The sequence below is a fragment of the Esox lucius genome, chromosome 24 (genome assembly GCF_011004845.1).
Source record: "Esox lucius isolate fEsoLuc1 chromosome 24, fEsoLuc1.pri, whole genome shotgun sequence".
Lineage (NCBI taxonomy): Eukaryota > Metazoa > Chordata > Actinopteri > Esociformes > Esocidae > Esox > Esox lucius.
In genome coordinates, this window is record NC_047592.1 from 8,657,157 (window position 1) to 8,676,799 (window position 19,643).

Consider the following 19,643-nt stretch of genomic DNA (forward strand, 5'->3'; position numbering starts at 1 on the left):
TCTATTTATGTGACAGGCTCTAGATCTCCTTAACATTTCTTACCCACTAACCCAAGTAAAAGGATCAACACTCACTTTAACCATGAGGTCTCTCTGCTTTCATAGCCCGGCTTTAATTGCTTTGAAACTCTGCGCTCACCTCTGGGAGCTCAACAGGGATGTTATACAGAGCTTTCGGGAGACCGCCATTAATAAATAATTCCAGGTTGCCCTCTCAGCCTCCTGCCACAGCAGAGGAATGAAAAGGAGGAAAGGACAGAGGGAGAGAGACACAGAGAGAGAAGGAGCAAAGGTGGGGGTGTGGGGTTCAAGAGTGGGAGAGTAGGGAGAGGGGGAGAAGTGGACAGACAGAGGGAGGGAGAGAGGGAAAGGATAAAGAGAGCGAGAGAAGGAGAAACAGGGGTGGTGGTGGGGGGTTCAGGAGAGGGAAAGCAGAGAGAAGGTAAGAAGCAGGTGGGGAGGATTAAGAGAGAGGAAGAGGGGGGACAGAGGGAGGGCCAGAGTGAGAGAACATGGGGGTGGAGAGAAATAGAGGGGAAAGGAGGGGGAGTGTGGTCGAGTAGATGGAAGGATAGACAGAGGGGGAGAAAAGGAAAAGGCATAGGTATAGAAAATGGTAGAGGGAGGGATAGAAGGAGCAAGGTATAGAAAGTGGTAGAGGGAGAGATAGAAGGAGCAAGGTATAGAAAGTGGTAGAGGGAGGGATAGAAGGAGCAAGGTATAGAAAGTGGTAGAGGGAGAGATAGAAGGAGGAAGGTATAGAAAATGGTAGAGGGAGGGATAGAAGGAGAGCCGGGGAGGGAACACAAGCAGGCATTGGTCCAAATCTGAGTCCTCCAGTATTACATGATTCTGTTTTGGGAAACAGAATGGGATGAAGTTGGTCCTCTAAAGACACCGATCAGCGGTCAGGTATGTGTTGTCGCTGGACAGATCCAGGTTAGGATGAGGCCAGGAGCCGTGGATCTTTGACCTGGGTCACTAAATACTTGGTCTAATTTATCTCGATCTGAGAAATAGCATGGTTTGACCAATTGGCGCATTGTGCTTTTATTAGGCTTTTAGGGGGAGTAATAACACTGGCCAGTAATGAAGTTGATCCTTTGTGTGTAATTAAATCCATACATGCAATGGGAAGACTTGCCGGTCATTAGCACCCATTTTCTTATTCTCCGTGTGTTCACTTTTGCGATGTTGAGGTCATTAATTAGCTACCTACTGTGGCAGTACCTGTAGCAAATCGGCCGTGAAATTCACATAATTGGCCAAGTACAGTCCAATTCAACCTTAAGCGCCTTTAATATTTCAAAAACAATCGTGTCTGCACTGCATATCAGAGGGACCAGTAGCTTAGCAGAATGTTAGCGCACTAATAGTTGCCAGGCAGTGAGCAGTGAGTCCAAAACCTGTGTGGTGGTCATAATTCATGGTGGCAGGCGATACAAACAGCTTGGGCAAACAAAATGGCTACCCTTCCTTGCAGGTGAAGTGAACATGGCCTTGGTCCTTTGGAAACACTGGTTACCTACGGTATCACTTTGTACACGATTCAAATATCAAACCTTAGTTCAAATGGTTTTATTTCAAATTGCAAAAATGTACCATTTGGTATGGTCCCAACAAGAAGCCCTCACCCACTGGGATGGTGTGATGGTCTGCCTAGTATCAGATGTGACCTCAAGTTGTTCAATGAGACCCATTCCCCATCCTCTGCAATGAGTACTGGAGGAGAGATGACCAGATGGGGCTGCCTTTGTGGAATTATTTTGAGGATGAGAGAGGGATGAGGGAGGGATGAGGGATGGATGGGGGAGGAATCCTGAAAGATAAAGGAATTGATCATGGCTTCAGGCTTCTATAAGGCTCTTAGAGGAGTGATAGAGGGGTGATGTGAGACTGGTGCAGGAATGATGGAAGAGTGGTGGGGGGTGATGTGAGACTGGTGCAGGAATGATGGAAGAGTGATAGGGGGTGATGTGAGACTGGTGCAGGAATGATGGAAGAGTGGTGGGGGGTGATGTGAGACTGGTGCAGGAATGATGGAAGAGTGATAGGGGGTGATGTGAGACTGGTGCAGGAATGATGTAAGAGTGATAGGGGGTGGTAGAGGTGTATTTGAGCAGTGATCGGGAACTGATAGAGTGAAGGAAGTGGTAGAGAACTAATAGAAGATTATTGAGGACTGATGGGGAATGATAGAGAACTAATAGAAGATGATAGAGGACTAATATGGAAGTGATGGAGAACTAATAGAAGATGATAGAGAACTGATAGGGAAGTGATAGAGAAGTGATGGAGGCATCAAAGAGGAATAATGGGGACTGATAGAGGAGTGATACTGTAGATGAATGATAGGGAAATGAAATAAGAGTTATGGGAAACTGGTAGAGTGATAAAGGTGATTGGGGTCTGATTTAACAGTGATAGAGAATAGATAGAGTGACAAAGGACCATGGGGAGGGGAGGTTTGGCCTTCAATACGTCATGTATTTTACTGTACATACTTTGGTTTTTAATTTTAAAGTACATTGTACATTGTACAGTTATACAAAGGCTCTAGTCTTGAGCATCCATTTAATATTATACCGCGACTGACCCAGAATTCACAAATAGCTCAAAACAGTTTTGTGTTTCCAGAGCCACAAATTCTCTGATCTCAATATCCTCCCACACAGTCTAACTAAAGGACAGGGTGATAACTTTTTACAAGTCGCCTTCACTTAGAGTGGTCCTCTTTAACTGAGACTTTTAGGCTCTCGTTGTTAAGCTTGATGTGTTTTTGGAACCAAATCGACCTCTACATTTCAGTGTGTATGTGCGTGTGGTCTGTTTACAGCCCGTTTCACGTCTTACTGCTCTGATGGAGACCAATCACAGACAGATGGTTGGTTCACTTAAGCGCTTTATTATGCAGCGAGAGACGGTTCGAATTGATGTCTTTTGTTGTTCTGATCAGGTTCACGAAGGCACGCACACGCGCGCACACACACAGACGCCACGCAACCAGACGCGCGTACACGCCCACACAGTTCACTTGTTAAGGAGATTGATGTGTCAGATTGCATGGGCTACAAACCCAGGGAAAATCAATGTGATGTTGTTAGCATTTTATGGCTTTCACGCTTGCATATCACCATCTGTAGCTGAAAGGAAGTCTAACAGCTTCAGAGACAGGCTCACAAGGCAGTCACACTACTGAAACATCCAGAAGGGGCTTGTTTTACAGATTGGATTGGCAGTGGGGAAAGCATGTGGGCATCTTAACAAAACTCTTTTAGGACTCATCTATCCCGTTTGGTTTTGGGGATACCAGTTGATAGAACTGAGGAAAAGAAATTTCTACATTATTCCTGTTCAGTACAGCCCAACCTCCAGATGAAATCTGCTCCGGTGTGTTCATTGGTTGATTCCCGGGAGCCGGGGGTGTGACGGCATCAGAGGCGGGCTTAACTGCAAGGCAGAAGAGGCAGCTGCCTCAAGAACTTGGCATATTTAATCACTATTAACGTAATCTTTGTTTTATGCTCCACTTGAGGCCTGCAAACCCTTCGCTTAAAGGCCTTCCCGAACAAACGTGACGACTTAACTATTATGAACGGCCCAGCTCTCCGATCTCACTTCATGTTGTTTTAACAAGGATTAGACGTCAGGATGAGAACGTTAAGTAATTAGTTAGCCTGCCTCATGTCGGTTTACATTTGATTTGAATAACAATACATCTTTGTCATCGCTATTCTTTTTGTAATTTATGCCATTGTGTAGCAGTCACTGAAGTTAATTAAATTTATTAATTTCAATAAATATTTTTGATACATTTTAGTTTTAATGTTTATTGTACTGCAAATATTTCTGAGAGATTATGCAAATACTGTCCAACAATTTTAAGTTTCTGTTGGCTTGCCCTGGAAGTGGGTGTGAATGTCAGCTTCAAGTTACTTAGAACATATGAAGTAAGACAACACTAACTCATTCAATTTAAGCACAAAAGTTGTGCTCAATAAATGAGGCAGCCAAATAAATAGAGGTTTGCGGAAGGCTGCTAAGATGTTAAAATTAGACACTTTCGTTTGCCATTTTTTAGCATTATTTCCATACAGTACACATGCACAGGAGACAGCTTGTTATACTGCTGGACCGCTATATGCCACAGTGTTCATCAGCTATGTTGAGTAGTCCAATGTCTTGCCATTAAGATTTCAAATATTTTAGTCACCGTCAGGGTTGGTTATTTAAGCAATAAGGCACGAGGAGGTGGGATAGTGTGTATGGCCAACAGAACATGATTAAGAGCTGTTTCTCACATGCACGATGCGACCAAGACCGCTGGGATCCAACACTTAACAGCGGTACATTGGCAATACATCACAAACCCCCGACGAGTCAGTTCTGCTGTTTTAAACCGGACACCGCAGTTTGAACAGGAACAATATTTTCCGTCTTACATTTGTGATGCAGTCTAATATACCTTTGGGCAGTTAGGAGTTGGACTATAAATACTCTGGTCATGTTCCTATTCGGGAGGATTCCAGACGTAATCACGGGAACAATACATAACTCTTTACGGTGAAGTGGGTGTGTTGAACATACTTGTACTTATATTCATGACGTATTGTCTTGTTTCCCGCTGGGTGGGGTTTGGGGGGCCTCAGCCTGGAATATACCTAAGGCCGGCAAAACAGACGTCCACCTCAGGCCTGCATCTAGCCTCATTGACCACATCTTTACTTAAGCGAGGGCAGTACAGATTTACTTTCAGGCTGGTCTCGTCATCAAAAGCAAGTTGCAAGGCAGTGGAAGGACGTATAGTTCATAATGTATAGGCGTGTTATAATACAATTTGACATACTTTCTTTCATGTTTCAGTAGAGTGGCCTGAGGTGTTTTTTGTAACCTCAATCTATCCTTGTTTTAATATATATATATATTTTTTTCTTTCTCAAACAATCCCGCGGCGCCAGGTTGTGAGGCCCGGTTCCTGATCCGGAGGTTGGGGTGATTACCCTTTTGATGGTCCAGTCTACATAATGGGACCTGGATGTATGTGGTCCAGTACCTTTGAATTATGTTAAGTTGTTTTACCAATGAGTACTGTGAATGTGAAAATATTTAGGTCTGTGCAATTGAGGATTGTTCACATGAAATGCTTCACCAAATCATCCACATTTAGATCACAGCCACAGGTATACATTTGAAGAGTTATAAATAATTCTCCCTTTCCCCTTTCTGTGGACCCAGAAGTTCTCAGCATGAAAAAGTTTGGGAAGAAAGAGAGGAGGAGAGAGAGGAGAAAGAGAGGAGGAGAGAGAGGAGAAAGGGAGGTGTGGAGGGGTAGGGGAAAAGGAGAGAGACAAGAGAGAGACAGTACTGTGTGTAAAAACATAATCCGTCTTCTGTAACCAGTGGTGCTAATCTTTTTGATTTGGGCAAACGTTTCTCTCTGAGTCGGAATCAAAAGGTCTATTTGCATTTTTCTTTTTTTTTGTGGCAGAGCTTTTAATTTGAACAGCTCTGTGGATTACCTCAGCTCAAAGCGCTCCATCAGAAATGGGAAGATTGCTATCTCTCGTCCTCCTCTCCCCTCCCATCTCTCAACGCTACTGTTTGTTGTTTGTGCTCACAGAAGAAAAGAATAGTTACAAATTAATACTCAGGCTTTGTCTTTTGCAAGGTTCTCTTTTTACACTAAATTATATTTGTAAGGATTTGCATATTTTGCTTGAATTTGTTATGCAAATCTCTGGCAACAGCTTTTTTTTAACTTGTGTTGAAAACTGTAGAGAGAGGGAGCTTTGCTCAGAAAATTGTTGGAGCCCACCACCTCCGCTAACAGCCCCAGGTAGTCGAGCCTGTTTTGAAGGGTTAAACTACCATAATTGAAGTCCCTCCCTTTTTCACGACGGGACTTTCCTATCTCGCTGGTGCCAGACTTTGGCAGTTGGCACGACGCGCGACCGGCACAACAAATATAATTCAGCTGAGGATTCCCCTTAAAACCAGACTTTAAAGACAAGCTAAAGGACAGGAGGCTCCCCTGTGAAGAGAGGGGGACTGTCTGGAACCGGGAGTAAGACAGGTGGAGACTGGGGAAAATGGCAGACGGAAAGCAATTAACATTCACAAATAGTGTCTGGGAAGAATGCATCCGTGGAGGTTACACATGCACTGAATGTCACATATTGCCCCCCCCCCCCCAGTTCATTCATTAAAATCTCACGCCAAGGGCATGCGGACACACTTTAATAGGCCTACAAATTTGCATACAACCCTCAAAATACGTACGCTGGGTTATTTAAAGAAGCATACGCTATATGAGTGTCAACCGTGTATTTAAAATTAAGTGACTTTAAAATGTTTGGTTGTTTTTAGTCTACGTCAGCCGTAACAAACTCTCAGGACGTTTTGAGGGGCTGCTGGTGTCACATCTCCCTCTAATGCTGATCCTTCCCCTGGCCGCAGCTCCAGCGGTCTACGTTGCCAGCCTGTTTTGTGTCAATTTCTTGTGGGTGACATTCCAATGCCAAGATTGTACACATTAATTAAAAAAGATTTGTACTCGACTCGCCTTGCTCACTTTGGGAGCTTTTCCACTGCATGGTACCAGCACAACTCTACTCGCCCCACCTCTCCTTTTCTGCTTTTCCATTGGGAAAAAATTAGGATAGTACCTGGTACTTGATACTTTGACGTGAAAACACAGAAGACCTCCGATTGGACAGGAGTGACTCAAAGCGTGTGACAAAGCAAAGCAAGCTGTTCTGCTGTTAGCCCTTCAGTGTAAGAGGATGGTTTTATGAGATGAGAACGGTGCATCTTTGTGGGTCGGTCCCAGGAGCCACTACAAGAAATGACATTTAATTCTAATTGAGCAAAACATTTTCATTTACTGTTTCTGCAAGAAAATGCTTCTGTTGCAGGCAAACTCAAATTAAGATCTTCCAACTGTACCACTGTCCTCTGAGAGAACCGAATAGAACGGTGGACTACAGAAACAGCCAGGTGTAGCTGATTAAAAGACACATTGTGATCAGACTGTGATCAGATCTCACAGTAAGTGTAAACAGATAAGCACAAGATCAGGATGAAGGACGCATGTGTGACCACATTATAAACAGCTAGAGAGAGGGGAAAAAACCCCTCAAGCATCAGAACGAGAACAAATGCTATGAAAACAGGCTTTCTGCTCCTTTGAGTCACTCTGAAGCCACTCGGAGCCACGCTTCCTGACCTTAAAGGTCCTCCTCAGCCGGGCAGAAGGTCCAGAAGGAAACAACAACAAAACAACAAAGATCTAGGCCCCTCAGGACATGACACTTTTCTGTTTTCATGTAGACTAACCCCCCCGAACCCTCCCCCCCCTCCCCCCCTTCCCCCCTTCCATCTTGAAACAGCGACCAACGAAAGAACCGCAGATTAGGGCCTGTTGGTGATACAGAGGGAGGGAGGGAGAATCATAGCCTCCTTGGTTTTCTCTCCCCCTCTCTTCCTCGTTCTCGCTGTCCCCTCCCCCACTTTCTCTCTCTCCCCCTATGTACGCTTGCAGCCCATACACCCCCCCCGAGGGAAGCTAATTAAATCCTTATAAGTGAGTGGCCTCGCCTCGCCTCGCCTGCTTTCCCAGAGTCTCAGAAAGGTCAGTACTCTCACAGGCATCAGGCAGACATTTTTCATTACTGTTTTTCTTTGGAGAAATTTAGCAGATTGTTAATTATCCGATTACAAGTTTGCTTTTTTAAAGGGCACTGCACACTGCCCTGAGTCGGACGGCTGGGGTGGAGGACGCGGAGGAGACACACTGCGAGAGAATGAGTCAGGGAGGAAAGGGAGAGCGAGAGATTGAGAGGGATGAAGAGGCTTTCTGACACTGCCCTCGTGGCCAGATCTTTGCAGATGCTCTTGCTGACCGTACAGGCAGACAACTCTCTCTCTCTCTCTCTCTCTCCATCAAAGATGGAGTACAAGGGGAACATTGTAATCAACACTGACGCCACGGCAAACCTAGCCTCTGGGGCTTTGCTGGTGTATTCAGAGGGATCAAAGATTTACGGGCCGCATCTTCTACATGTGGAGGAGAAAACCTCAACCTGTCCTGCTCTCTCCGTGCTCCTTTTCAGAGTGAAGGACAAGGCATGCATAGAGCAAGCGTCAGAGAGAACATCTAAACAGAGGTTGTACAGAGGTTGTGTTAGGAGGTTGTAGGTTGGATGGGAGTTGTATAGAGGTTATAAGGAGGTTGTATGAAGGTCCACCTCTCCCTGTACTCCACCTCAGAGAGAGGACGTTTGGGGAGGGGCTCTGGGCCATTAAGATGGTGAGAGATGAGATGTGATTCTGTCTGAGCTGCTGTGAGATGTAATTATTCAGGGACAGCCAACCTGCCCTATAGATCTACACTATTTCTGCCATTAATCACTAAAGCAGGTGTTTTTGTGTCACACAGAGAGCTGGCATTTGTGTGTGTGTGTGTTTATGTGAAACAGACAGAGTTTATGTCTCTTTGGCTGAACACGTGCCTTCATTTCCAATATGGGTTCCTGCCTAGAGCCTAACCCCCCCCACTCACACACACACACACACACCCCACAGTTATGCGTCCACTCCGCTCAACATCGCCCCCCACGGGTTAACTTAATTCCAAACCATATTTCAGCCTTCTGACATGGATGGAGACTTAATCAGTACCCTCTGCCTTCTCTGGTCCACAGGCGGTTCTGTGTGAGGGACAAAGGGCGTAATTAACCAGCACCACGATCATCCCTGTTGGGTCGAGCGCTTAACTGTTGTTGTTTCTTCATCCCAGTACTTTGGCACCCCTGGGTGTGCTGAGTTTCATCCCGGCCCATCTATAAATCAATAGTGTGTGTTATTGAGACGATAATTGAGCAGTGAATCAGTGCCGACAACGCCCGAACCGTGATGAAATATCTCTGTTATGCCCTGTGGTGAAAAAACTGCGGGATTATGGGAGAAAAACAGGGATGGGGTGCATGAGGTGTTTGAAAACATATTTGCTGTTTGTACCGGGGAACAGCGAGTTAGTTGCTGAAAAACACTTGCTGTTTGGGATCTTGATCTACTACGGATCATGTTAATATTAAAATTTTTTTTACATTTTTGACTTCTAGCAAAATCTTTTAGCAAAAGCAATTTACAGGTAGTATGGTGCCGTAATCAGGGAACAACAACATATTTGTTTAGGGTGACTGCTTGTGGATTTCTAACCAGTGACCTTTTGATTACCGGCCAAATCCGTAAAGACGGTGCTTTTGGATGACTGCTGTACATCCCGAATCCCAGCATGTTCATTCCGAGTCTGTGAACATGCGCTCCAGTGTCATCTGTCGATTTGTCTCCTTCAGACCTGGTGTTTCTTACTCTGCCTGGCCTTTGACTAATCCGTTGACGACATCATATACAGGCACGCCCCCACCTGGCGCCCCTCTGTGGAGGGAAATAACAGCCAACCCGACCTGCAGCGATGGAGTAACAAATTAAGAAGTAAATAGCTGCCTAGTCTCCCTCCAGTGACATGGGCCTAATTTGAGCAAATAAAGGCCCTCGTCCAGGTCCACAGATGGAGAAAAGTCGATTAAATGTAGAGGCCCTGTCCATGTAATCTCACTCAATTGTTCACTGGCCCAACTCATCAGAGCCTCCCCCTCCCCCCTCCAATGAGGTGAGGGTGTGGGGAGGGAGAATAGAGAGAAAAGGGCAGTTAGAGCTAGAACTTGTTCGGGTGGTCACAAAAGGGCGACAGGAGGGCATAAAGTCAGAGCTGGAAACAATGCTATTCAGCTCTCCAGCTCTCAGATACAAACCCATGTACGGACTGGAAGCCTATTCAGGAGGCCAGCCGAGCCTTCTTTTGTCAGAGGCAGTCTGGATCGATGGAGAAGAGCGGGGGTAACATTGGGGGTTGACGACAGTGAAATGAGAATGAATTGACAGAATTAGAATGCTCTTCTCTTCCAACATCTTCCTTTTCTCCTTCTGTTCTCTCCTTTTATTCGACAGTGGCCCCAATCAGAACGCCCCAGTAATCCAATGTTGCTGTGTGATTGGCTACGGCCCGCGGAGGGCAGGCAATTAGTGCCATTGAATCACTTTGTGCAGATGCCACTGCCTTGGAGAGAGAGGGGAGTGATGACAGGGAGCGGGAGAGGGGGAGGGAGAGTAGAGGGGAAGGGGAGGGAGGAGGAGGAGGTGTAAGGGAGATTGCAAGGGGATGAGAGACCGAGGGTCAGAGAGAAAGACAGTGAGTCAGAGAATTGAGTTGAGCGAGTGGAGAGTGGAAGGGAGAGGACTGAGACCCGGGAGAGTGGAAGGGAGAGGACGGAGACCCGGGAGAGTGGAAGGGAGATGACTGAGACCCGGGAGAGAGGAAGGGAGAGGACTGAGACCCGGGAGAGTGGAAGGGAGAGGACTGAGACCCGGGAGAGTGGAAGGGAGAGGACTGAGACCCGGGAGAGTGGAAGGGAGAGGACTGAGACCCGGGAGAGAGGAATGGAGAGGACTGAGACCCGGGAGAGAGGAAGGGAGAGGACTGAGACCCGGGAGAGAGGAAGGGAGAGGACTGAGACCCGGGAGAGAGGAAGGGAGAGGACTGAGACCCGGGAGAGAGGAAGGGAGAGGACTGAGACCCGGGAGAGAGGAAGCAGGGAGTGTTGGGGGAGGAGCGAGAGGAGGAGTAAGGATGTGGCGAAATTGTGAGAGAGGGAGAGAGGCCGGCAAGGAGTGAGAAAGGCAAAAGGATAAAAAGAGGGAGGAAGGCAGGAGGGGTGAAAGAGGAAGAGAAGAAATGAGAAGGGGTTAGGGGATATCAGTAAGACAAGAGAGGCCGCAGGGAGAGAACAAGGAAAGGCCAGAGAGGGTGGGGGGAGAGATAGAATCATGTGAGTAAGCAAAAGAGGGGATATATTTTCAGACAGCCAAGATAGGGGCATAAGTCTGAGCTGGCCTGGCTTTGAAGTCGCTATTTCCGTCTACGTAAAGTCTCGTCTTACGTAATGATTCACATGATCTGATCCGGACAGACACACATCTGCTGACTACAGCACCGAATCAACAAGTTCCACTTTAAGAGAAACAAACATCTCCAAAGCATGTTGTCGACTGGGATGTGGGGGTGGGGACGGACAGTTATGATGGCAACCATGGGCTTGTTTACGCTAAGAGAGACCGGGTGAAATGCTAGATAGACTTGTCTTGGGTTTGTTTGTAATCCTTTCCATGGCGTTTGAATTCCCACAGGCATCACCAGCTTCTTCGAGACGTACCATGCATAATTGTGGCCATCAATTGCGCGGGGGAAGCCTTGACACATCAGCATTTCTCAGATCTATCAGACGTTTAAATAATTTGTTAAATATGCAGAAAAGCTGGTTCTCCTAACTTTTTGAAGTTACTTTTGGTGGTGAAAAGAGGCTTAGATGGTGGGCTCATCTCTGACAGCCAATGGGACCATGGTCACCACAATCCAGAGAAAACAACCCACAGGCACATTATCTCTCTGGTGAATTAATATCAAATTAATCAGAGTTGACTTTGCCGGATCCTTTGATTCGGCTGAGTGGGTTTGGTAATAAACCGGGTCAAGTTTATTTAGATCAACACAAAAATGTGCTACACTCTCCGTGTCCCTTGTTCTCCAATCCAAACTAAGATCTCCTGAGCATTTTCGCCACTGATGTTTCAAAGAATACTTGTTACTCAAGAGTTATTTGTAGACTTAAAGCCAGTAAATTGCTTTGGCATGGAGACAGACTTTAACACAGAGGTAGGCAGGTGTCCAGTCTCTTACAATTCCCTTCCTTGTAGTTTTTAACTCAAGTGATGTATCAATGCATACCAAATTACTATGTATCAGAACACAGTTTCAGTCTGGAGACCATAGTAACAGTCTGACCCTTTTACTCATGGATACCTCTGGAGGGCTCTGGATGCAAATCCATGTGTCCGAGTTGCTTCACACTCGTCCATATCGCTTCTTGTGAATCCATGCCTAAATATACATATGAAATGTGTGATTTTTAGTCATCTACCAATCACAGCCCATTCAACAAAACCTGTAGTCTTTATAGTTGAAGCTTGAAATGCAATACTTCCCTGTTCCCTGTAAATCCCTGTTATTTCACATTATGTGTCCATGTCAGTTATTGATTTATGAAGCCAAATTTCGCTCTGGATCTAATGTGTCCTTTCATACACAGAGGGTAATTACTCAACATATGCAACAACTATATTTTAATATTTTTATTTCTTATTAATTATTTTTTACTGACATTGTAGTTTGCAGATTGTTTTGCCTAGCTCAGTCACATAAAAGTACAACAAAATGTATATTACAACATTTAGAAAATTCCACGGGGAGAGAACTTATACAATCCATTGAATTTCCCACTGAACAAGTATCAAATGCTAATGTGAGACGTGAGATCACGTTGCTCCTTCACGTTGCTCCTTCACGTTGCTCCCTCACGTTAATTTCCTAGCTGCCCTCCTCCTATTAACCCTCCTCTTAAGCGTTGCAGCTCCTGCTAACGAGTTCATTGAAGCCATGTTAAGACTCTGTAGGTGACTTTGAGAGTCAGATTCCCTTCAGTGTATGAGAACGAGCTTTGCATATTTTTTAAGCGCTTGAGTCCTAAAACCCACAAACCCACACAAGAATCGACACACGCATGCATGCACACACACACACACACACACACACACATACACGCATACACACCTCAGAATACATTGCAGTACACCACCAACCACCAGCAACGGTTCCACTCAGTAGTCGGGTTCAGGATGTCTTGTCAGGATTAATGGACCACATTGCCCTTGACCGCACAGCTTGATCACACGCTCCATTCCTCGGTCAGAAGCTGTGTCCTCTGTTCCAGTTCTTTAGCAACGAGGTGGGTTGGGGGTATTGATGGGCTGGTAATGTGGGCTGGGGAGGGGTTGGTCTGGTTGTTTGGGGGGTAGGTGGGTTTGAAGGCTATGGGTTTGGGGTGCTGGGCGGTTTGATGGGTGGTGGTTTTGGGTGTTGGTTGTGTTGGGTGGGTTTGAGGGCTGGGGGTTTTGGGTGTTGGTGGTGTTGGGGGGCTTGAGGGATGGTGGTTTGGGGTGTTGGGGGGTTTGAGGGCTGGGGTTTGGGTTTGGGTAGTGTTGGGTTGTTGGGGGGTTTGAGGGCTGGGGGTTTGGTGTGTTGGTAGTGTTGGGGGATTTGAGGACAGGGGGTTTGGGGTGTTGGGGGGTTTGAGGGCTGGGGGTTTGGGGGTGTTGGTAGTGTTGGGGGTGTTGGGGGCTGGGGGTTTGGGGTGTTGGGGGGTTTGAGGGCTGGGGGTTTGGGTAGTGTTGGGTTGTTGGGGGGGTTTGAGGCCTGGGGGTTTGGTGTGTTGGTAGTGTTGGGGGATTTGAGGACAGGGGGTTTGGGGTGTTGGGGGGTTTGAGGGCTGGGGGTTTGGGGTGTTGGTAGTGTTGTGGGGGGGGGGTTGAGGGCTGGGGAGTGGAATCTTTTAGTTCGCTGTTAATGTTGAAAGCTCAGTGGGCCTTTTTCTTTATTCACATGGCTTACCAACATGTACAGCCATGTTTCCACTGCAAAGAAATGTGTAAAAAAAAAAAGAATTGCAACCATATTTGAGAAGATATTTGTTTGAAATAAGTGAAATAATATGCCAGTGGAACAAAACAAATTACTTGATGTTCAAGGCATATTTTCTAAAACCCAGCGATATTTTCTAACCTATAGCTTTTTATATATTTTTTGCAGTGTGTAAGCTGTGGAACATATATTTTTTGCAGTGTATAAGCTGTGGAACATATATTTTTGTGCAGTGTGTAAGCTGTTGGAACATATATTTTTTGCAGTGTATAAGCTGTGGAACATATATTTTTGTGCAGTGTGTAAGCTGTGGAACATATATTTTTGTGCAGTGTGTAAGCTGTGGAACATATATTTTTGTGCAGTGTGTAAGCTGTGGAACATATATTTTTGTGCAGTGTGTAAGCTGTGGAACATATATTTTTGTGCAGTGTGTAAGCTGTGGAACATATATTTTTGTGCAGTGTGTAAGCTGTGGAACATATATTTTTGTGCAGTGTGTGAGCTGTGGAACATATATTTTTGTGCAGTGTGTAAGCTGTGACACATTTATTTTTGTGCAGTGTGTAAGCTGTGGTACCCAGGACCAGTGAGATGGCAGACATGCACACACACCCTCTTGACGTGTAATGGGTTAAGTCTGTAACACAGTCAGACAGACACAGACAGGCAGGCAGGCAGGCAGGCAGACAGGAAACAGTCGTAGCAGGGCCTCACAAACAGTCTGTCTTTCCTCCCAGGGAACCTTTAAAGGGGACAGGCCCCTTCAACATGCGCAAAACAAGCCCACACACACGCGCGCACACACACACACACAGGTTCCCTTCAGAAAGTAGAGACTCCTCCGAGACACCACACACAGAGACAATTGTGTCAAAGTGAATGCACCTTAAAGCGAACCACAGGAAGTGAACTACTGCATGTTAAGGTACTGTTTGCTTTGCGTAGGCGTGCGTGTGCGCGTGTGTGTTTGTGTGTGTGTCCTAATATACATCCTTCATTGTGTGCCCACGCGTGTTTATGCGACCTAAAGGCATCTGTAGAGACCCGGTTCTGGTTGAGTGAGACGGCTTGTCAGGGCGTGTTGAACTGCCCAGGTAGACTAGACAGCCTGGACCACTGCTTCCCACCCACCACTGACCTTTTCTCTCCAGGCATCACTGAAATACTGTAGCTATGAAACACTTCCATGGACACATTCAAAACCACTCACTCAGACTCTTTTACATCACTGCGGCGAAGAAGTAAAGGAGAAGCACACCTGTGTGTTTTAGTCAAGCTCCGAGGATTGTGGATAAGACGGCATTATATTGTTACAGGCTCTTTTACATAACCAACATTAGAAAATTTGAATTTGAATGAATTTGTTCTAGTTTTTTATTTGGAGACTGGTATTTTAATGTGCTGTTAAGTTGAGTGAGTGAGTATAGGAACACAGAAATTATCTGCTTCTCTCCTGTTTTCAGAAAATGGAAATTCTAATGCTCAATCATGTACTAAGCAGCAATGATTTACTGTAAAACGCCTGATGATTGAATCTGATTGAAATATTTTTTTCTTCAGAAACATGGTTTGATATTCCTGTAAAAATAGTACTGTCTCTGCACACAAAAAATGATAGAGGTGAAGATTTCTTAATAATGGAAAATACAAAATTCCTGAAAATCTGTTACAGGCACACTGGGGATTTCTAGCCTATTGAGAGAATGGAAATGGAATCACAATAAGTGGACAATGAAATCCACATTCACCTATGAATTTGAATTCTGTGTCCAGAACGGCCCTGAACAGGATCGATTACCTCTATGCCTGGGCTAATGTACAGCAGACATAGAATGACTGATGGCAAAACAACCAAAACACCTGGCTCAAGCTTACGAAGGACTGAAAGGATGAATGAACAGACAGGCAGACATGTAGACAAACAGAAAGATAGACAAGCAAACATGTAGACAGACAGAGGAACAGACAGACAGACAGACAGACAGAGAGGAGGCTAAGGAGAGATAAAGACCTAATTGATGTTCCAGGTTTCATCTTTCCAGTCTCTGCTGATTAGCTTCAGAACATACAGTATCACCTGGGGAGAAAATTAAATATTGATTTATTTTACCTTCTTTTTTCACCATCCCCCTCTTTTCTTCTTTTTTCTAGTGTGTTGACGATTATAACTGCTATATCGGAGTGTGGAGGATTTACCCTGCTGCTGGCTAAGTGTTGACCAGTCTTAACCAGATCAGTTTTAACTAGACCCATCTTAACTAGACCAGCCTTAACTAGATATAACTAGACCAGTCTTAACTAGATCAGTCATTAACAGTCATAGCCACTCGTATTCAGCTTCTACCAGAGCAACCATTAACGGTCTTAACCAGACCAGTCTTAACCAAAGCAGCATTAACCAACTTTACCTAAACCAGAGCTGCCCAACCCAGTTCCTGGAGATCTGCTGTCCTGCATGTTTTCTCTTCAACCCCATTTGTGACTAACCCGGGTTAGCTTTTCATCCAGCTAAATATGAGAATCAGGTGTGCTAAATTAGAGCTGGAGAGAAAACCTAAAGGACAGTAGTTCTCCAGGAACAGGGCTGCGCAGCCCTGGTCTAGACTAGTCATAACCAGTCTTTACCAGATCAGTCTTCACCTCCCTTGACCAGTTATTACCAGCCTTCAACAGCCCAGTCTTAACCACTCTTTAAGAGCCCAGTCATAACCAGTCTTAAACAGCCCAGTCATAACCAGCCTTAAACAGCCCAGTCTTACCCAACCTTAAACAGCCCAGTCATAACCAGGTTTAACCAGAGCAGTCATAACCAGAACAGTCTTAATCAGCCTTAACCAGAGCAGTCTTTACCAGCCTTAACCAGAGCAGTCATAACCAGAGCAGTCTTAACCAGCTTTAACTGAGAGGTACTATTAACCCTTAACCAGAGCCTTCTTATTTTAGTTGTAGTAGAGCAGATTATCCAGAGCAGTCTTTATCAGCCTTAACCTGAGCAGTCTTAACCAGCCTCAACCAGAGCAGTCTTCATCAGCTTTAACCAGAGCAGTCTTAACCAGAGCAGTCAAAACCAGAGCAGTAATAACCCATCCTAACCAGAGCAGTCATAACCAGAGCAGTCATAACCAGAGCAGTCATAACCAGAGCAGCATTAACCAGAGCTGTCATAACCAGAGCAGTCATAACCAGAACAGTCATAACCAGAGCAGCATTAACCAGAGCAGTCCTAACCAGTCATAACCAGAGCAGCATTAACCAGAGCAGTCCTAACCAGTCATAACCAGAGCAGTCATAACCAGAGCAGCATTAACCAGAGCTGTCATAACCAGAGCAGTCATAACCAGAGCAGCATTAACCAGAGCAGTCATAACCAGAGCAGTGGCCAGCAGACGACATAATAAGGAGTCCAACTGTAGAGTCAATGAGGGGAGGAATAATACAGGAAGAGTCCCAGTGACAGGGAGGAGGATGCATGTTGAGATCCTTTGCTTTTCCTTCATGGTGCTTCGCGTTCAGTCGCTGGCCACACATTATTTAGATGGTGGGACACCACACTGACATGACTGGGAACAGTGGAGCACCACAGAAACTAACTGCATGTGACAGGACACCAGAGAGAGACAGAGCCAGCCAGGAAAGCAAGATGGGAAAAGAAAGAGGAGAAAAGCAATGAGCAGAGTGCAGGACAGAGAGAGAGAGACAGAGAGAGAGAACCGTCAGGCAGAAAGAGATGGAGACACAGAGAGAGAGAGAGAGAGAACAGGCAGAAAGAGATAGAGACAGAGAGAAAGAAGGCAGGCAGGCAGAAAGAGATAGAGACAGAGAAAAAACAGGCAGACAGAAGGGGGAGAGAGAAAACAGGCAGGCAGAAAGAGAGACACAGAGAGAACAGGCAGGCGGAAAGAGTTGGAGAGAAAAAAAAAAAAAGCACTTAAAATTCCCATTTCCACAGGTGATCATAACTGGTCCCTGCCCCTGGAGACCTCTGGGTAATAGAGCAGTATGTACGTGCATCCCTCCTCCTTTCTCTGCCTGGCCCGCAGGGTCTGGTTCTAACCATGGGCTCCTTTGGCCCGCAGGGTCTGGTTCTAACCATGGGCTCCTTTGGCCCGCAGGGTCTGGTTCTAACCATGGGCTCCTTTGGCCCACAGGGTCTGGTTCTAACCATGGGCTCCTTTGGCCCGCAGAGTCTGGTTCTAACCATGGGCTGCTTTGGCCCGGCGGAACTGCCTATGTCAATACTTTATCCATCAAGATGGTGATCATTGTGTTTTTTTTTTTTTTTTAAGAGTACATTTAGATTTTTGCGTGTTTGTGCATCAACCTCATTCACTAAAACCACCTCTCCGAAAGAACCAGATCGTAGTCACTGTGTCTCGTGTGGTAGTTTTTTTTTTAGGCTAGTCTCTTGTCGTCCCACCCCTCCCCTTCTCCCGTGGTCCCCTCTGTTCCGCGTGGCTAGTGACGGCCTCAGCGTTAGTAGGCTGAGAGTGGTTGTGACAGGCCAGGGTAGCGACCATCGCCTTTTGTCTCTCCGAATCAGTTCCTCCACCTCTGGAAGTCTGAGGCTCGGACCGGGGCTCCCTGCCACCTGCCCCCCACCCTCCCACCGGGCTCCTCGGGAGTCTGCGTCTGTTGCTGTTGGAATGCGACGGCGGCCATATTGGCTCAGCAGAAGGACAGCGGCGTGGCCTGGCTGACGCTGACTTGGGCTGACACGGGGGGGTTGTGTTTCCATTCACGAGGGAGCTTACAGGTGTATCACGGTTTAACCACACTGAGCTTTTTCCACGGGATTAAACTCCCGCTAAGTCAAATGACCCAGGTTCAAATCCCAGTCGGTTGCACCAGTCGGGAGTGTTAGGATGGCTGAGGACCATTCGGGAATCAGACAAATGAGTGGCAATGTCACGCTTCTAGCCTCAAGTCATTGATACCACCATCACAGGTCTTCCGTGTCAGAATGAAAATAACATGGCAGAACAGGAGAGACAATTTGACTCGTAACCAGGTTTTAAACCGCTGTCACACAGCCTCAGGGCAAACACGGCGTTGTCGATGCTTATGCTTCAATTTCCTGTACTGGCTTAACATAGTGTAAATGAGTAATGTGTCCCTCATAGCATAACATGCGGTTAGAGGCAGGGACAGGAGAGAGGAGAGGGGCGAGTAAAGGGGAGGGGGTGGGTAAAGGGGAGAGGGGCGGGGACAGGTGAGGAGTGAGGGGCATGGCCTTTGGGATAGGAGAGGGTTGGGGACAAGGAAGGGAAGGGGGTGGGGACAGGAGAGACGAGGGATGGGGACTGGGAAGGAAAGGTGGCGGGGGAGGGGAAATGAGAGAAGAGGGGGGGGGCTGGGAAGGGAACGGGGCGGTGACAGGAGAGATGAGAGAAAAGGGCCAGGGACTGGGAAAAGGGAGGGGGTGGGGACAGGGGTTGGGTCAAGAAAGGGGTGGGGACAGGGTATGGGAGAGGGGCGGAGACAGGGATGGGAGAGGGGCGGAGACAGGGTATGGGAGAGGGGCGGAGACAGGGATGAGAGAGGGGCGGAGACAGGGATGGGAGAGGGGCGGAGACAGGGATGGGAGAGGGGCGCAGACAGGGATGGGAGAGGGGTGGGGACAGGGTATGGGAGAGGGGCGGAGACAGGGATGGGAGAGGGGCGGAGACAGGGTATGGGAGAGGGGCGGAGACAGGGATGGGAGAGGGGCGGAGACAGGGATGGGAGAGGGGTGAGGACAGGAATGTTTTTAAAAAAATGTATCATAGCAGAGGAAGCTGTTTTGCAGCTGTGAACTGTGAGTTTGTTGCTATGAGCATGTCTCCCTCTTTGGCAGCCATAAAGCAGCACTGTGCATTTCCCCCCAAAAATCCAATCTCCTGTTTTTCCCACCCAACTGCTTTTTCCGCTTTGCTGTTTCCGAATTGCTGCAGAAAAAATGTGTGACCTTTGGGTTTATAGTCCATTAGGGTTATAGACAAAAAATTGCACTACCGTGGGATTTTTCTAAATACTGCGGAGATAAGAGGAAGAACAAAATACAGCCCTT

At 46.6% G+C, this 19,643-nt stretch overlaps 1 protein-coding gene across 1 annotated transcript; it reads right to left on the reverse strand.

The window, feature by feature from the left end:
* Nucleotides 1–12,842: 12,842 nt before the first annotated feature.
* LOC114830372 (extensin-like) lies at nucleotides 12,843–18,256 on the reverse strand. Its single transcript, XM_034290798.1, has 2 exons — nucleotides 18,147–18,256; nucleotides 12,843–13,488 (listed from the first exon to the last, which is right to left on the reverse strand). The coding sequence occupies exons 1-2, from the start codon at nucleotides 18,254–18,256 to the stop codon at nucleotides 12,843–12,845; spliced, it is 756 nt and encodes a 251-aa protein (XP_034146689.1).
* Between the last annotated feature and the right edge of the window lie 1,387 nt (nucleotides 18,257–19,643).

Coding starts and splice junctions, on each gene's coding strand:
- LOC114830372 (XM_034290798.1), bottom strand. CDS start 18,256: ATGGCCGCCGTCGCATTCCAACAGCAACAGACGCAGACTCCCGAGGAG. Junction 13,489..18,146: donor CGAGCCTCAGACTTCCAGAG/GTGGAGGAACTG, acceptor TCCACTCCCCAG/CCCTCAACCCCCCCCCCACA.